The sequence below is a fragment of the Vanellus vanellus genome (assembly GCF_965231255.1).
Source record: "Vanellus vanellus genome assembly, chromosome: 8".
Lineage (NCBI taxonomy): Eukaryota > Metazoa > Chordata > Aves > Charadriiformes > Charadriidae > Vanellus > Vanellus vanellus.
The window spans coordinates 20,833,995-20,850,644 of record NC_138913.1 but is presented as its reverse complement, the minus strand read 5'-3'; the positions used below and the strand labels follow the sequence as shown (position 1 = coordinate 20,850,644).

The 16,650-nt window shown below is 46.2% G+C and overlaps 1 protein-coding gene across 1 annotated transcript; it reads right to left on the bottom strand.

The window, feature by feature from the left end:
* Positions 1-2,412: 2,412 nt before the first annotated feature.
* Positions 2,413-4,476, bottom strand: SCG2 (secretogranin II). Its single transcript, XM_082486929.1, has one exon. The coding sequence runs from the start codon at positions 4,466-4,468 to the stop codon at positions 2,585-2,587; it is 1,884 nt and encodes a 627-aa protein (XP_082343055.1). The 5' UTR covers positions 4,469-4,476; the 3' UTR covers positions 2,413-2,584.
* Positions 4,477-16,650: the final 12,174 nt, after the last annotated feature.

Genomic DNA, 16,650 nt, shown 5'->3' with positions numbered 1-16,650 from the left:
AGTGTGTTAAACAGCCATGTTTGCAACTGCCTCCGTTGAAGCTGTGAGTGCCCAAGGTCCTGTGTGACCTCTGGCTGCTCTGCATGGCAGCGCCGTGCCACAGCACACAGGGTGCAGCCATGTCCAGGAGACAAGATCCTCGCACCTGGGAGGCTGCAGGAACACAAGTCCTTCTGCATGGTCCTTCCCCCAGCACAACCCCAACATCACGGAGCCCTCGGTCCCTCGCCAGGCTCAGCCACAGGACAACAGGCTGCTCCCAAGCAGCCATTGTCCCTGGAGAGCAGCAGAGCCTGTGCAGGCAGCCTTTCCGAAATAAGCCTTCTTCTGGGAGAGATGTTCTGCAGCAATAAATAAACTAGTCCTCACCTGGTGTGTGAGAGGAAGACCTGAAGTGGTGGGAAGATGGCCTCGCTACAGCCAGGAGGGCCAGAGGCACGCACAGCCAACGCTGTGACACCGGCTGCTGGAGCCCTTCCCAGCATCTCTCCTGCGGCACAGCGCCTGTCTCCAGTGGGACACGCGGCCTTGTGCTTCTCTGGCTGCCCATTATCTCTTTTTATGAAATATTTACGTGAGTGAATTGGTTTTTTTCCCATAAGAAAAGAAAAATTAAAAAAAAAAAAAAAACTTCAGCCCTGGTAAAACCAAAGTGTCTAGTGAGTTGGCCCCGGAGCTAGGCTTTGGGACTCTGTGTGTGTGTGAATAAGGGCAACACATAAAGTCTCCTGTCGAGATACGTCCTTGGAAGAAAAATATAGAATTCTGAAACTTGCTCAGTGAAAACAGCAAATATTCATTTAATTCTCAGTACTCTTTTTTTTTTTTTTTTATGACTTTTCCCCAGTTATAGGTATTCCGTATTTAAGTATTAAATGTTACCGATTTGACCAAAAGACAATTTTCTAGACTGTAAGGGTTGCAGGAGGAGTATTAGGACCAAGGAGAATAATAGTACTAGGAATCGAGGTGATAAAAATTGTTGTTTTTTAAAAGCACAGTTTTGTTTTGAATAAAACACAGCGATTCTAAGCTACCAAAGTCACAAGAAAGAGCATCAAGAATGGCAACAGGTTCGTCCTTCTTTAGAGTACAGAACTGAATTTAACTCTGGTTTATTTTTCAGTTCCATGTTTAATGTTTCGACTCACCCAAGTAGCAGGAAACTGAAGGGTTTTGCTGCGGCCCCAAGCAAGAGCTCTGACTGAGCTCCTACCGTCTGGGATTGCTCAGGGTAATGGTGACACTGAAGAAGAAGCCTTATTTCTGCAGCCTTTGTACCTTGCTTCATTAGACATTGCCTCGCCAAAAATCAGCCCAACCCCGCTTAGCAGAGATGAGTTGCTGAAGAATACCATAGGGAAAACCACTTTTAAACTATAATCCTGGAAATGCTTGTGCCTGAGCTGTCCCAGTGACAGCCACGTCTGACTCACGGAGTTACACAAGCACATTTTGTTCTGTAAAAGAGCCGTAGCTTTTCCAGAACATCCACTAAAGGTCTTAACAGGAGCTCAAGAGACGTTTCAAGTGCCCAGGCAATGTAGTGAATAATAAACGTTCTGTGTTTATGTATGTATACATGTAACGGCCATTTCATGAAATGGGAAATAATATTTTTATTAGACAAAGAAGTGATGCAACCTAAGGGTGAGTTCTCTGCTTGCCTTGCCTTGGAGCCCATCTCTATCTTCGTGGTAGCCACCGTGACAGATGGCAAGGAACCCACCTGCTTCTGTCTGCTTCACCAGAGCTTCCCAGAGCTGCTGTTACTCACGTACAAAGGTTCAATTTTTTAGTGCTTCACCACAGAGTCAGCCTTAGCCGGACAGATCGTTTATCTCCCTCCCACTGCCAAGCGGTACACAGTCATTATTTGGGGGTGGGGGGGAGCAATTTTCAAAAAAGGTCAGCCCTGGCTGACTTCAGCAAGCTCTTCCGCTACGCGTGCCCTTAAAGTTAATGCCAGTCAGTGTTCTTACAGTCCAGAAACAAAACAGAAGTATAAGCTATCAACGTATTCTATGGTAAAATAATAGATTTCAGAATTGTCTGTAGAAGTAAAACATATATGTTTCCGTTTCAACACACTGTGACTTTATCAACTGCCACAAAGAAACACAGGCTCTTGTCCAGAAATAATTTATTCATCAACAATAAAACACTGAATAGAAAAAGCCTTTTAAATAAAACTATATATATAATGCTTTATTTTTTTATTCGATACTCCACAAAAAACACTACAGACAGTAACAAAATAATCAAATCAATTTTAAAAATTTCAAATGATAATTGTCACTCTTCATGTTGTATTAACAATGCAAAGGTCATTTGTTTACATAATAGTTTTACTTGATTTAATTAAATTGTTTCTTAAAACACTCGAAGCAATTTGTTGTTTGCCCCATAATTTATAACATATATAAGTATATCAATAAACAATATAACAGCTCTGAGAAAGATATGCAGACTGTTCAATGGTAAGTAGTCTACCATAGGTTGTTTAGTGGGAGAGCGGGAAGAAACCACAACTGAATTGGGATAGAAGTCAACACATTGAAGAGAAATAATATTTGGGGAACAATTACATATTTTCCATTGCCCGTTTAGTAATGTGATCTCTTTCAAGCTCTGATTTCTCCTGTTTTAGATACTCTAGCACCTTTGCTAGCATATCCTCATCCAAATACTGCCTGTTTTGCGTGTCATCGCTTTCCCCGGCCATGGAAAGCCTTTTGCTGAGCGAAGTCAACTTCGCGGCCTCCTGTGGTCCCAGCTGGCTCAGGTGCTCCCTGATGGCCTGCTCCAGCCGGTCATCTTCCTGCAAGTCACTTTCAGAAGCTGGAACTGGGACTCGTTTCATCTGGTTCGTATTGATAACTTCAGGGTATTTTGCCAGCACCTTTGCCAAGTAATCGGCCAGCTCTTCGTCCTTCTCGTTCAGTTTCTCGTACTCCATTTGTCGCCTTTCCAAATCGTTCATCCAGGCAGCCTTAGGAAACAGGTGTCCTTTCAATCTTCTGGGAATGTAAGACAGTCTCGGCAAATCATTTTCTTGATTAAGACGATTTAGTAAGTAGGAGGGATTCTGATTAGCTAAATTGTCTGTTCCCAGAAGACTAACGATATCTTCAATATTGAGGTCTTCAGGTAGATTTTCTGGAATAACATTAAGAGGCTGCTTCATGTACCCGTTTTTAGAGTTTGCATTATTTTTAAATATATCGCTCTGTCCTAGATTAGTTTCAGCGATCTCGTCGAGGTCTTCTGGGAATTCTGCTTCCTGCTCAGCTTCCAGCCTTTCACTCTGAAGCTGCTTTTTTTCTCCAGCTTTCAACATGTCTATTAAATCCTCGGGAGGAATTTGTAAATTCCTTGAGATTTCTATCAGCTGAGCTATAGACTGAGGATCGAGTTGCTTATCCAAAAACGCGGGTGCTCTTTTTTCCTCAAGTTCTCCTCCAGTCCTTAATTTCCTATTTGCAGCACCACCCATCAGCCTCTTCAGGTAATAATTCATTAGCTTTGAAACATCCTCCGACATTTGATCTTTATTGTCTCTTCGTAGTTCATCCTCAAGGAAGCCGAGTTTCCCCGATCTTTTCATTTCGTCATCAATCTCCTCTTCATGTTTATCAATTTCCTCTTTGCTGTCTTTTATCTCCTCCTGGGTTTGACTTTCCACTTTTTCCTCTATGGGATTCCAATCTTCTCCTCCAACCACATCTTCATAGGCAATGTTATTCACTTTATATACATCATCTTCATCGTCTGTATACAATTTCTGGTCCTCATCCAGCCTTTCTTTCTTGTGGTTACTAGGTCCTGCCATCTTCCCCAGCTCCTGAAACACAGACTCCAACGTAGCCAGGCTTTGGGGTGTGTATTGCTCTTCCACTATTTCGTTAGTACGCTTGAAAGGACTGTCTCGTGAACTGTCTTCATAGTGCCCAAGTGGCATTTTGAGGTATTTTTGCCACCTCTCAGGCCACTTGTAAGCATCATAATCATCAGTTACTCCAGCTGGAAAGTTGTTATCTGAACTCAGACCATAAGGTTTATTCTCCTTCGGGCCAACTTTTGACTCTTTCTCAGCTTGCCGCAAAGCTTCCAACATTACCTTAACCCACTGGGACTCATCTTCAGTCAAAGAATCCCTTACATTATCTGGTAGGTGAACCTGATCTTTGCTTTCTTTCTGTTGCAGGAGATACGGGACGCTTTGATAAGAGTTGTAATCAGGGCTGCTTTCTCCTTTGTTAGTTTGCTTGCGAAGATCTTCTATGTATTCCAAAGCTTTGATCATATCGGGATTTGGGAACCGTTGTAAGTTTTTCATTACGTAGTCTGGATCTTTCTGAAGCAGCTGATGCTGCTGGAAGGAAGCTGCATCAACCCAACAGATTAGGACAAAGAAAAAGGTGAGAGCGCAGGCTGTTTCGAGCTGGAAGGCTTTAGTTTCTGCCATATTTAAAATATTTCCTTGAAATAAAGAAGAAGAAGAAAAAAGAAGCGGTTAACATACGGAGACAGACTTAGCAAACTGAGAAGCAAAACAGATTGTTATTTTAAACTGGAACTCATCGTGAAGAATAGCACCAGTAGTACTATGCATGTTTTTATTAATTGTGGGAGCCTAATATAACGCATACATGAAAGATGTGTTTTGTTGGAAATAGGAGATTTTCTGAACCTTTCCCATGATTCCTCAGTTTACTGGAAACTATTGTTTTCCTATGCTAGCAGTTTCTTATTTCTATGCTCAATGTACTTTATAAACATCCATTTTCCAATGGCAGCACCAAAGTATAAAATACAAATCCTATAAAGCTCATGAACTGCCCACAGAGGAATCTAGATGTCATTTTGATCATGAAAATGAAGGCTTCAAATGGCAAAATCAGTATATCCATATATTTAAGTGCCACTCAAAATATCAATTTTAACGCTGCATACAGAATTATTTCGTGAGATTGTTCCATAGGGTATCTAATTTCATGCCAGGGTAATACCACTGAATGGTGCTAGATTGCAATAAAATTAATGTAATGAAGTGGAGAGCTTGGCATATAAATGACTTGCAGGTTTATTTCTGTCATTACTGTTAGCATTATTACTTTTTTGCTATTTCATTTTAAAAAAATATTATTTGTATTACAGGTAAATTTCAGTTCAAAGGCTCTATGAGCAAACCATTTTCCTGTGGGCAATGATCCCCTATATGAAGGACAAACTATAATTTATCCTATAGGTACAATATAATTTTACTGAATCCTTTAAAGCCCATCTCAGAAATGAGCTTGAGTAGGTCGCTTGGGAGTGGTGATTTCATTCATTCATTCACTGCAGCAGAAATTGAATCAGGTCCCAGGACAGGCAGAAACCTGACCATTGGCAAAAGTGAGCTAAATTCGGTTAGAATAGATCCGGAGAAGCCCATGTCTAGCCAGCCTGCCCAGCTTACGCCAGCCAACAATAAACTCTGGAACAGAAGTGGGAAAAATATGCATCCGACTGAATTAACAAGATTAGCCAGTGCTGCATACGAGGATACGGCCGCACAAGCCCAGCCCTGCGGGGAGCTGAGCGCCCTCCACCCCGTGAAAGGAAAATTGTCGTCACTTATTTCCTAAGAGATGCTCAGGCACTGGTACGCCGGGGCTGTGAGATAGATTAGACTCTTTTCTGATCCAGTTACATTAACGAATAAAGTACAATAATGAGAAAGAAAAGACAAAGATAGAAACCACTTTGATTAATTGACCTATTTTGGTTCCTTTGGTTTTTGGCTCGGTAAAAGCATCCTGGTGAGACGTTGGTGATTCATGACAGACTGAAAGAGCTATGTATACCACTATTTACCCACGGCTGTAAGTAGAAAGTGAGCGTGAATATGCTCATTTCAGCTCATTTGTAGATTTTTCTGCTCAGTTTTTGTTCCTAACCTAATGTGACTTAACTAAATAATTAAAGCAGTATTGGTTCAGAGAGCTGCTTTCCCCCCCTCAGTGTGCCTGGGCAAGCTAACAGGCGTAAGAGCAAACAATTTCCCCAAACACTTCTGGCTACTCAAGCCCAGGTACTCTTGAGCATTGATTTCACAAAGGATTCATTCTGAACAGCTGATTAGAAGGTCCCACTCTCCAGATCCGAGTTTGCTGTGAAGCAAAGCCAACACATACCTTTGTTTTCTGACACAAAAAAGGCACCAGTCCTATGCATCTCCGTGGAAAAAAAATGGCACTTTGCTACCTATTGTAGTAAACAAATGAAATTAAGACTTTCTTCTCCAGTGGAGAGGCTGGTTCTTAACGGAGTTATTTTGATGAGTGCATGAGAAACTCCGTCCTGTCCGAGGGGTGGGGGAAGGGAGAGTTGCTCCATAATTATCTGCCAGGCACCTCCCACTCACAGAGACCTGGATCTCAACCTCCGTCACTGCACACAATTATGTACCGTTACAGCCTTTGTACGCGTCGTCAGCATCCCATTAAAATCAAAATGCGTGTAGCCAGGCAAAGTTTAGTTTAGTGTTCCAGAAGGATGTTGCTCAACCGGATATTTCCTTTGCAGGAATAACAGGTCATTGGCTCCTCTCTAGATGTTTTGCGTGCATTTGTCTCTAGATCAATTTTCACTTCTAGTTTATTGGTACGTGATACTTGAAAGCCTTGTCAAATGGGATTGGGAATGATTCCTTTTAAAAGCTCTGAATTCAGGTCATAAAATCTTGTCATTAAGTATACTGCGTTATCTAGGGTAAGAGGGCTCCTCCCCAGTCTTTCAGACTTTGATTCAATAGTGGGCTTTTTTGAGAAAATAGAGGACATTTTAGGCTATCTTTAGGATCTATATTAACACATTCTCTTCTGTGCCTCTCAAAGGACAGTATGCTAAAATGGCTGTTTTGCCTACAGATAGCTAATTGTGAAGCTAGCCTGGATGGGGAGCATATTTTCTCCTCTATTAGTACCTAACAAGCAGAAAAAACATCTTTTGGCCAACAAAAGTAGAAGTTCCTATTTACAAAATGAGGCGATCGAGCTCACAATTTAACATGTACGAAGGCAATGCAGACTGACAGGAGTTCCTGAGAAAACAGACAAAACAATAAATCTCCTTTCTGGGATGTTTCCATGGTAGCAGTAATTTTCTCTCCCGATCTCTCTCAGCAGTCCTCTCTGATGTGTATGTAATGTTTCTAGTGAAAATCTGTGATGAAAACTCATAAGCTTTCCTACAGTCCCTGCCCTGAGAGTCTGTGGGGGAATCCAACAGCAGTATTCCATAAGGAAATACATCACGCACTCTTCCTCCCATTTACTTTTGCAATAAACAAGATGACTGCAGTAAATGTTGTGGGGTTTTTAAAGCATATGTAACCCTTCATCCTCTGCAAAGGACTCAAAACATGACCAAAATAAGAATGGGGTGAGGAGAAGGGAAAAATCCCAAGCCCCAAGCAGTTCTGAATGAATATAATGCCTGCTTGCATACGTATGCACCCGGAGAGTTGGCCAGACCGTGTTTGCATCCAAGGTAACCTCTCATCCTATATTTTGACGCGGCTGAAGTGCCATGTCAGCGAGCCAGCACGACTGGGCGCAATCGCAAAGAGAAACATTATACTTCCCACCTTTAGCCACGGACAACGCTGGTATTACATATATACTACCTATCTATATACAGTCTATATTTTCTACATACATTTCATTGCAAACATCAGCTACGACCCCACCAACTTTCTGCCGTAACTCGCTGTTTCACTGAGCCTCCGGGATTTGGTGTGGGTGGATTCCCTCCCGGGCGGCAGCCGAGCCCCCCACGGGCGGCACAAGGCTTCCCCGGACCCCTCGGACCCCCCGGCCCCGTCCGCCCGCGGAGCCCGGCGCAGCCCCTACCTGCCCGCGCCGCTCCCGCCGCCGCCGCCGCCGCCGCCGCCTTCAGCACCCGGACAGCGCCCGCTTATACCGCCCTCGCCGCGCCTGACGTCACCGCGCGGCCACGCCCCTCCCGGGCGGTGCAACCGGCGCGGAGCGGGTCCCGGGCACCGGCACCCACCCCGGGTGCGGGCTGAGGAGCTACCCCGTCCCCCGCAAAGGAGTGGGTACTCAAATAAAGGAAATAAAAACGGGGCGGAAGGGGGAATACACGACAAAAAGGGAGAAGAAAAAAAAAAAAAAAGAAAAAGAAAAAAAAGGAAAAAAAGAAAAAAGGGGAAAAAAAAGGAAAAAAAGGAAAAAGGGGGAGAAAGAAAAGGCAAAAGGAAAAAAGACAAAAAGAAAATAAAAATAAAAAAGACAAAAAAGAAATAAAAACAAAAAAATAAAAATAAAATAATCAGAAAAAGATAAAAAAGAAAAAGAAAAAGAAAAAGAAAAAGAAAACAGAAAAAAGTATAAAAGGAGGGAAAGGAAAAAAGAAGGAAAAAACAGGGTAGAAAACCAGGCAGACAGGGTAAAGTCAGTGCCTTCTGCTTCCCAGCTCCCACAGACCAGGGCTGGTGAGGAGCCAGGGTGGGGGGGCACGGAGCTTTATTAAGCTGACCAACATCTTGGGCTTGTAGGCAACGGCCAAGGCAGCAGAGGGGGCACACGGCCGCGTCTGTGGGGCAGGGGCACAGGTGGGGGCACGCAGGGACAGGAGGGGAGCATGAGCCAACCAGCGAGGAAGGCCATGTGCCGAGGCAGCGCGGCAGGAAGGTCAGTGCGTGCACCTCACGGTGCCCATGCCTTCTGCAGGAGTTGGCCTTTTAACAGCTACAGTCTGGGTGGAGTTATTTAATATTTTTTTTTAAGCCTTTGAATGAGCCACAGTAGCACAGTTCTGGCTTTGTGACAGGGTAGGGACAATTCACAGCATCCGTGGCCTCTTCCTCAGGTATGGGAGGCCCAGACCATCTAGAGCGTCCTGTTGTGGGCTGGTTGTTCCCGGAGGGGAGGGGTGGGAAATGACACCCCTCTATTGTATGCCTGAGACAGACAGAAAAACTGAAGCCCATCGGGGAACGATAAGGCAGCAGGACCCCCCCCACGGTAGCTCCCTGCCCTGAGGGCAGCGGTGCGGGATGGTGCAAACACCCCAATCCTGCAGGGCTCTACCCCACAGTCTTCGACCCCGCTTGCCCGGGCACAGCCAGAGAGGGGCTACCCACCGGCAGCACCAGTGCCCGGCGCCGCTGGCCATGCCTGCTCCGTGCCCACGCCGTTCTCGGCGCTCCCTGTGCAGAGCGGCCAGCACTTGCACGCATGGCTCACTAGGGTGAGTAAATACCACTGTGCATAAATCAGAACGCACGAAATGGAACACGTTGCTTCAGCTGCTGCTCTGGCGTTTCGCTTCTGCTGCTTTTCCGTTCCAGAAAGGTTGTTTTACTTTGGCTTTTAAATAAGGACTCCTTTTCCCCAAAAACAAATCTTTCCTGACAATTTTGACCTTTTACAGCACAAAATGCAAAAAAAAACCTAGGATGAATGTACCTTCCAAACCAATAAATGTTACAAAATTAAATCATCGTAAGAACAGCAAGGTAGAAATAATTGCAGCGGTGAACACAGACAAAAGGACTACCCTTGCTGCAGTTGTTGTTGTAGTTGAAATGGAGATCTGGAAGCCGCTCATTTCACCTCACGTAGCATTATGAGTAAAATAGAGGACCAGATTTTGTACTGAAACTCTTTATCAGCACCTTTATTCAGGCCCCAGATACAACTCAGAATGCTCGCTTTCATCACTGGACCCAGGAAGAGCCAAAAAGAGAAGTTACATTAGGACCCACGAGAGCAGCCCTGAAGAAGGGAAACAGCAAGGCATCTGCTCCAGCAAGCAGAAAGCGAGGTCCAAGTTCCCCCTGAGCAGCTGGGAACTGTACTGCCGAACACCACATCCCCCTTCAGCACGGCTCTGCGTGCCCACAAAACACATAGTTGCGGACATTCTTATCACTAATACACCTTAGTCCGTGGAGAAAATAGTAATCGTGCTCAAAACAACAACAACAAAAAAATAAAAACAAAAACCCAAGAAGAAAACCGCTCAATTCTGATTTTCAGGAATTTTCTTGCGCCTCTGTGGGTATTTCTGACGCTCTTGTTTTGTGCTTTCCGCCACCAAACGCCTAACGTTTATCTAGCAAATTCTTTCCCATGAAATCACCCTGCTGCCCCCATCCATCCAGCCCTGATCTTCACCATCAGTGCGTATTTCAGACAGCCCAGATTAATTGGCACATCAGCACGATTCCTTCCTCTGCTCCTTAACCGCTCACTTGAGATTTACAGCGTGTGAAGTCAGGCAGACACTTGGCTTAGGTCTCTGCCGCGGCTATTTTGGGTTCAGTGGATAAAATTTACCGAAGGGTATCCACAATTCAGCTGTCAATTTTACTCCACATCAGAAAGCGTTGCCTGGACTTTGTGCTTCTGATTGATTGCACCCGCACAGCCCTGTAAGGAGGGCCTTAGCGAACGTACGGTATTTTTTCCGTACTGGGTGTATGGCATTCTTTTCCTCAGCGTGAGTCATGCAACAGAAAATTTGATCTGTGCTGTCATTACAAGTTCCATGGCATTTTATACAAGGGTAAGATCACATCACGGCATCTCTGAATTTTAGGCAATTGCATTAGAACTAGCTCGATATCAACTCTTTAACCAGAGGAGCTTGGTAATCTTGTTTTCCTCGGCGCATTTTGACCCTGCTGCATCCTTTTGGGGATCCTGGGAACAGAGCAGTAATAAACGCAATGGTTCTCTGAAAGGCCTGCCCTGTCACGTGCGCTGCCTCACACGGTTATGCATCATGAGAAGCTAAAAGTTAATCAATCAATCAACTGCCCCTTGCATGCTAACTTGAGGGTAAGCAAAGCTTCAGAGAGGTTTTTTATTTCATGTCATGTAAGAAACAGAGGCAAGGGCAGTCCAGCCCACTGTGTTGTGTCATACCCAGCTAGAAGATCATCACCCCTAAAGCTAATGGAGAAAGAAAAGTCAGACAACTTGACTTCAGGTGGTAGCAAGGTCTGACATGGGGCTTGGTGTCATTGCCCTTGTTCCCAGTCCCCGGGACAACACCGGAACTGGTGGGGTGATGGCGGCGACAACCACCACCGTTCATGGACTGTGGTCTCCTGGGGAGACCTGCCTCCCACCGCATGTACCCGGCTCACACGAGAGGGTGAAGCCATGACCTTGCTGGTACGACCACCCCAGCAGCCACGCGCGGCAGCAGGCAGCGCCTTTCTCTGGCTGTTGTGGCTCTTCTCTAAACACCAAAACGGTTCGCGGTTTGTGCAGCCCACTTCAGCTCTAGCTCTCGCCACCTCTAATTGGTGTCACCAAAGAGCAGTACTGCTTAAAAATAAAGCGGGGTTGTGTCAATATTGATTATTCTCCCCCCTTCCTCCGTTTCCAGTGGCAACTAAAAATAATTTACAATTCATTACAGACATGGCATTTCTTGCAGAATAAGTGCCATCGTCGCATTTGAAATTCAGTCTATATCTGACTTGAATATCTGCATTTATTCTGTAGGTAATGAGAAGGGGGAGGTTTTCTTTCCTCAGAAAAAGTTCATCTGCCATCGCAGATATAGATTCTTTTAAATTATTTTAATTTTAAAATACTTGAACTCTGCTTGTGTCCAACATTAGACTTGTTGTTTTGTGCTCATTTTGCATGCCTGAAAGATCAAACGTATTTGTATGCAAATATTTTTGGCCTCCCTAAATTTAGTACATAACAAATGGCTCAAATTTCAGTACCAAAGCTGTAAGGGGAGGGAAAACTACAGCATCGTAAGGAAAAGTAAGGGCTTTGCAGTTTGTAACCGCAGTCCTTCAAAAGCGTGGGTGTCAGGGCAAGCGTCTGGTGGCCGTAGATCCCTGGGCTTTATTCCACGCTGCAACGAGATTAAGTAGGTTCAACGCCAGCCTGACCGACACTCCTCCCTGAAGGTTTGCTACTCGCTTCAGAGGGACGTCTCAAGAACCGATTTTGCTAAGAACAAAAAATAATAAAAATTAAAAAAAAAAAAAAATCCTGATTTTTACCCAACATTTACATGTTTGGGATTTCATGCTGCCTGCATTTAAAAAAAATAAATAGAAAGAGGAGCCTTCGGGCAAGACTTGACTGCTGCCCCTGAGACACGGGTGCGTGTTCACCTTTGCAACGTGGACGTACCACGTCACTATTTCAGCGCAAGCCTCCGTGCCGCGGTTGGGGTCTCCCCTGCCCACCCTGTACCGTCCAAGACCGAGGTTCTCCCTAGTCCTGAGGCTTCCTTGGCCCCGGGGGACAGAGCGGACCCTCTGCAGGAGGAGGCGGCCAAGCCGGCGCGGCAGCCTCGCTGAGGGCAGCTGGCAGGCTCTCCCTCCATGCACGCCCACCAGCCTGCCTACAGGAGCCACCCCGGCCCAGCTGCTCGGCCTGCAGCTCCACGGCTTACGGCCGCATAAAACTGGTGGTGGTTTGTAATGGAAAGCACGGCTCTGTGCCTACAGCAGCTCAGCCTACCCGTGCCCACGTCGGGGTCACCTACAGCTCAGCTGTGCCGTGCCTGCTTGTGAATCCTGCCCCGGGGCTCTGTCACCACTGGAAGTGCCTCTGGTTCCCTCCAGTGACCGCGGGAGGAGCCCAGGCCTGCTGCCTCGCCGTTCCTGCCTCCCTGCCCAATGCCCTACCCCGACTATAGGACACCTCGAGCTTGGGATAGCTGAGGTCCACCTCAGCTCAAGGCAGGTGGACGGGACCGCCCAGCTGAGCCAAGGTTGGTGGAGGAGAGAAGCCTCCGGTGGAAGGAGTGTGTAAAAGCAGCAGATGAGTCAACAGGGAAAGAGTTCACCGCTATACTTGTTCCAGTGCAGCCTCCAGTTTGAGTACCGTGAACAGGAATAGCAAAACGCCAACAGATTAAGGAATATATGTCTTCTCATATAACCACCGTATTATTTTTATCTCCAGGCCTCCCCCACATACATACTCACATATTTTCTTCCGTGGAGTTTCAAGGCTCTTCACGAGCCTGTGACATCTGCTTACCAACATTCGGTGTAAAAATATCAATATCTGCTCTGCATAGCTGTTCGGAGGGCTACATTTGCCAGCCAGTAAAGATCAAGAGCCTCCTGGGAGCTGGCTGGATCAAGCTGTCATGATTTCAGCACCGCTTTGCGTCAGACAGCAGAATTTAAAGTCAAAACACAGATAGTTTCGGGAGGAAGACAATGCGAAGCCCTGAGTCATACCCTGCTGAGGGTGAGGAGAACGGATTAATAGACAGCAAACATGAATGAAACCGAACGGCTCATTTTAGTCATGCGGCTGCTTCTGAAACCTAAAATAGGATTTATTTTTAGTCGTTGAGCATGAAAAGAGGATTTCTTTGCACCTTGCCAAGGAGAAGTTGAGAAGAGAGTTCTAATTAGCGTGGGGCACGTTCCCCTTTCCTTGACACCCCAGGAGCGCAGCAGCGGGGCTCGCCCTGCTCGGGGAACGGTTGCTGCTCACAAGCCCCTCGAACGCTGCGTCACCCACGAGACTCCGCACGACCCGGCAGCTTTTAGCGTCATTCGGATACAGAAGACGCAGCCCATACTCCAGCCCCAGCCAACTTTCCTTTGCCAAAGTTGAGTCAAAAAACCCTGATGATGATTGCTTATAGCCAGGTTGTATCTTTTTGCGGAGCTGTGCCACCCCCCACTGCTGGCTCACGGGGGAGGGAGATAAAGCAGCCGTGGCTTGGCAGTTGGAGAAACTGCACAAGTTCACCCAGAGTCATTGGAGATTACTTAACCAAAACCTCTGAGCCCTTCAGAGCAGCTGTGGCAACAACCGCCAACAGCAGACAGCAAAACCGGTTTGCCTCTGCTTTGCCGGGTGAGTGCCGCCTGCCCGTGTCAAGCTCCTGGGCTGGTGTGAGGGTCCAACCTGGGCTATTGGCCACCTTGGGGTATTCGGGTCAGCCAAGACTGACCTTCAGTGATGTGTTTTCGTGAGAGGACACAAAGGTTTTACATGGGAGTAAAAAAAGTTGGCACAACTGTGATCTGTACACACATTTATGCGATTTTTTTTCATTTTGAATAAGCAGATAGAAGCGATTTCACAGCTGTGCATAAGGTTAGTTACATTATTTAGTCATCTGCTAAATCAATTCAGCGATTCTGCTCAGCAGAAACTTCATGATCTTGGGGCTAAGCCACCTCTATCCCTTACTTACATTAAAGCCTCATTAATTTTCCCATTAATCACTCACAAACATGAAAAAGCTCAGTGATTTTGGATCTCCCTGTCTCTGGCAGAAAACCTCCATTTTGTTATCTGCTGCCTTGTCTGACAACACAGGACAGGACTCAGAGTAGCAAAATTGCCACTCCAAAATTAACACTCCTGTTCTTACTCTTTCTTTTTTTTTTTTTTTTTGAGAATCCAACCATTTTCAAAACACGACCTAGCGTTCTTGCGTTACTTCATGTGGGCAAATGTTCTTCCCTCCCCAAGCCATTATGGCAATGGGTGCTTTAGCAACGCAGCGTGCAAGAAAATATCATCTGCTAAAGCCAGGAGGGCAAGAAGCTATGGTCTCTTTACTTGCCATAAAACATTACTGCAATTTTCTCTTGCATTGTCTTTGCTAGTGTCATTAGTTTCACCGGTGCCCTTACTACCTTTTTTGTGGCTGTAGGTTTGTCCTTCTTTGCTTACTAAGTATGTGCCTACATAGGTTCCAACCCTATTGCTACAGTAATTTATATAGATCTGGGTCAAACCCAAATTTAGCATTTGGTCACGAATGTGACCAAAATAGAAAAAAAAAGAGACTCTGTGCAAGGCATGGCACAGAGACAATGTTACAGAATTTCTTCCTGGAGACAATTTCTACCAAGAAGAGGGCAAAGAGTTGGATTTGGTAGCTCGTGTGGACAAGGCAGAACCACTTCATGTCACGTGGGTTTTTTTAAAATGTATGCTAAATTAAAAGTTAATTCAACATAGAGATGAGTGATTGCATCGAAATGAGAGCACAAATCCATATCGTCCCGTGTGGTTATAGCTAGTAACACTTGCCACATCCGCATTGAAGCTGAGAACTTATATTTTCAGGGTTGAACTGTACTCACGTCGAATTTCCGGCTGTACAGCCAGGGAGAGCTGGCTGGCTTCAACGGCGGCTTCGCTAGGAACAAGGCAAGTCCAGAACCTCGGTGCAATAAGCAGAAGCGGTACAGGGTTAATCGTTTACCCCCGGCGCGGCAGCAGCCTCCCGCCTGGCCAGCCTCCCTGCTGCAAGCTGCTGCTGCGGTCGGCGCGCCCCACGGCTCCCACAGCCCAGCAGAGCTCCAGCATGGCCCATTTATCAACCGGCAGAGACACTCCCCGGACAGTGAGGATTTAATGCCATCGCCCAGATGTGCAGGAGGCATGTTCTGGACAGCGAGAGACGGAGGAAGCAAGCAATGCAGGCTGGGAGCAGCCAGCGGCCACCCAGCGTAAGGGGACGTGGACAAGCCACCGCGCCCCATCCAACGTGGGGTGGGAGCCAGAGGGGGGGTACAGCCAGGGACATGGCACAACGCAGCTGTCCACTGAAAAGATTAAGAGCTCTGTTAACATCTATATTTTGCTTTTTCTTATCACTCAATCTGGAAAAGGTCTCTTGGGCTAGGAAAAAAGTGTTAGGCAGGCTGCTCCCTTCTCTGGCAAAAGTCAAAATGTAGGCAGTGACGCCGTCTCCCCAAACAGGCTGCAACCTATGTGACAACTAGTAACACGCCTGCAAGCTGGGAAGAACATTTGCTTGGACCTCCAAACTGGTTTAGATAGCAGTCTTGCATCTCTCTCTCATCTATCAGAGCCCTGCCCGGCAAGGCAAGTAAGATCCATATAATCAGGAGAAAATGCTGCGATTTTCCCCTAAGGCAAATACTTTCTGTCTGATACCCTTTGCTGGTAAGTGCCTGAGATGGGCTGAGTGCCCTTCCCAGCCCCGAGGCTCCTGCTTTCCTCTTCTTCCAAACCCCGGGCCAATCCCCCCCCAGCCACCCACCAGCTGGGCTGGATGGAAACCCGCTCCAGGCTGAGACGCCGCCACTGGGTAAAGGCAGACGTGTGCCAACCCACCAACCGGCTCTTTTTTCAGGTAGGAAAATGGTACTGGAACAAGCAAGTTGGGGAAGGGACAAATACCCAGCGAGAAAGTTGCCCACGCGCTGTCTTGTCTGAATATTAGCCCAAACAGCTCATGGCTACGGGCATCTCGCTGAGCAGTCCCGGCTTAAGGACAAGGTAGGACTGTAGATCATTTTTTTTTTTCTGCCTCAGAATGAAAGAATTGAGCAAAAAATTGGATGCATGTTGACAAGTAGATGGAGAGCACAGATTCTGTACCGGCAAAGATAAAATACACAGCCTCGTTTATAAAATATTAAACGTAAGCTATTTTTCCAATCGGGTGAGAAATACGCAGAACAAACCATTTGTTTCCAGGGGTCCCTGCAGGCGACAGAAGGCTTGTCATGAAAATAGCTGCTGGAGCGCTGGGCTAATAATTCAGATTCAACAGGATTCCAATCTGAAAGTAAACAGACACATTATTGTATCTCACCCCAAATCTGCAGCATCCTTACTCCAGAAATTTTCTCCCAGATAC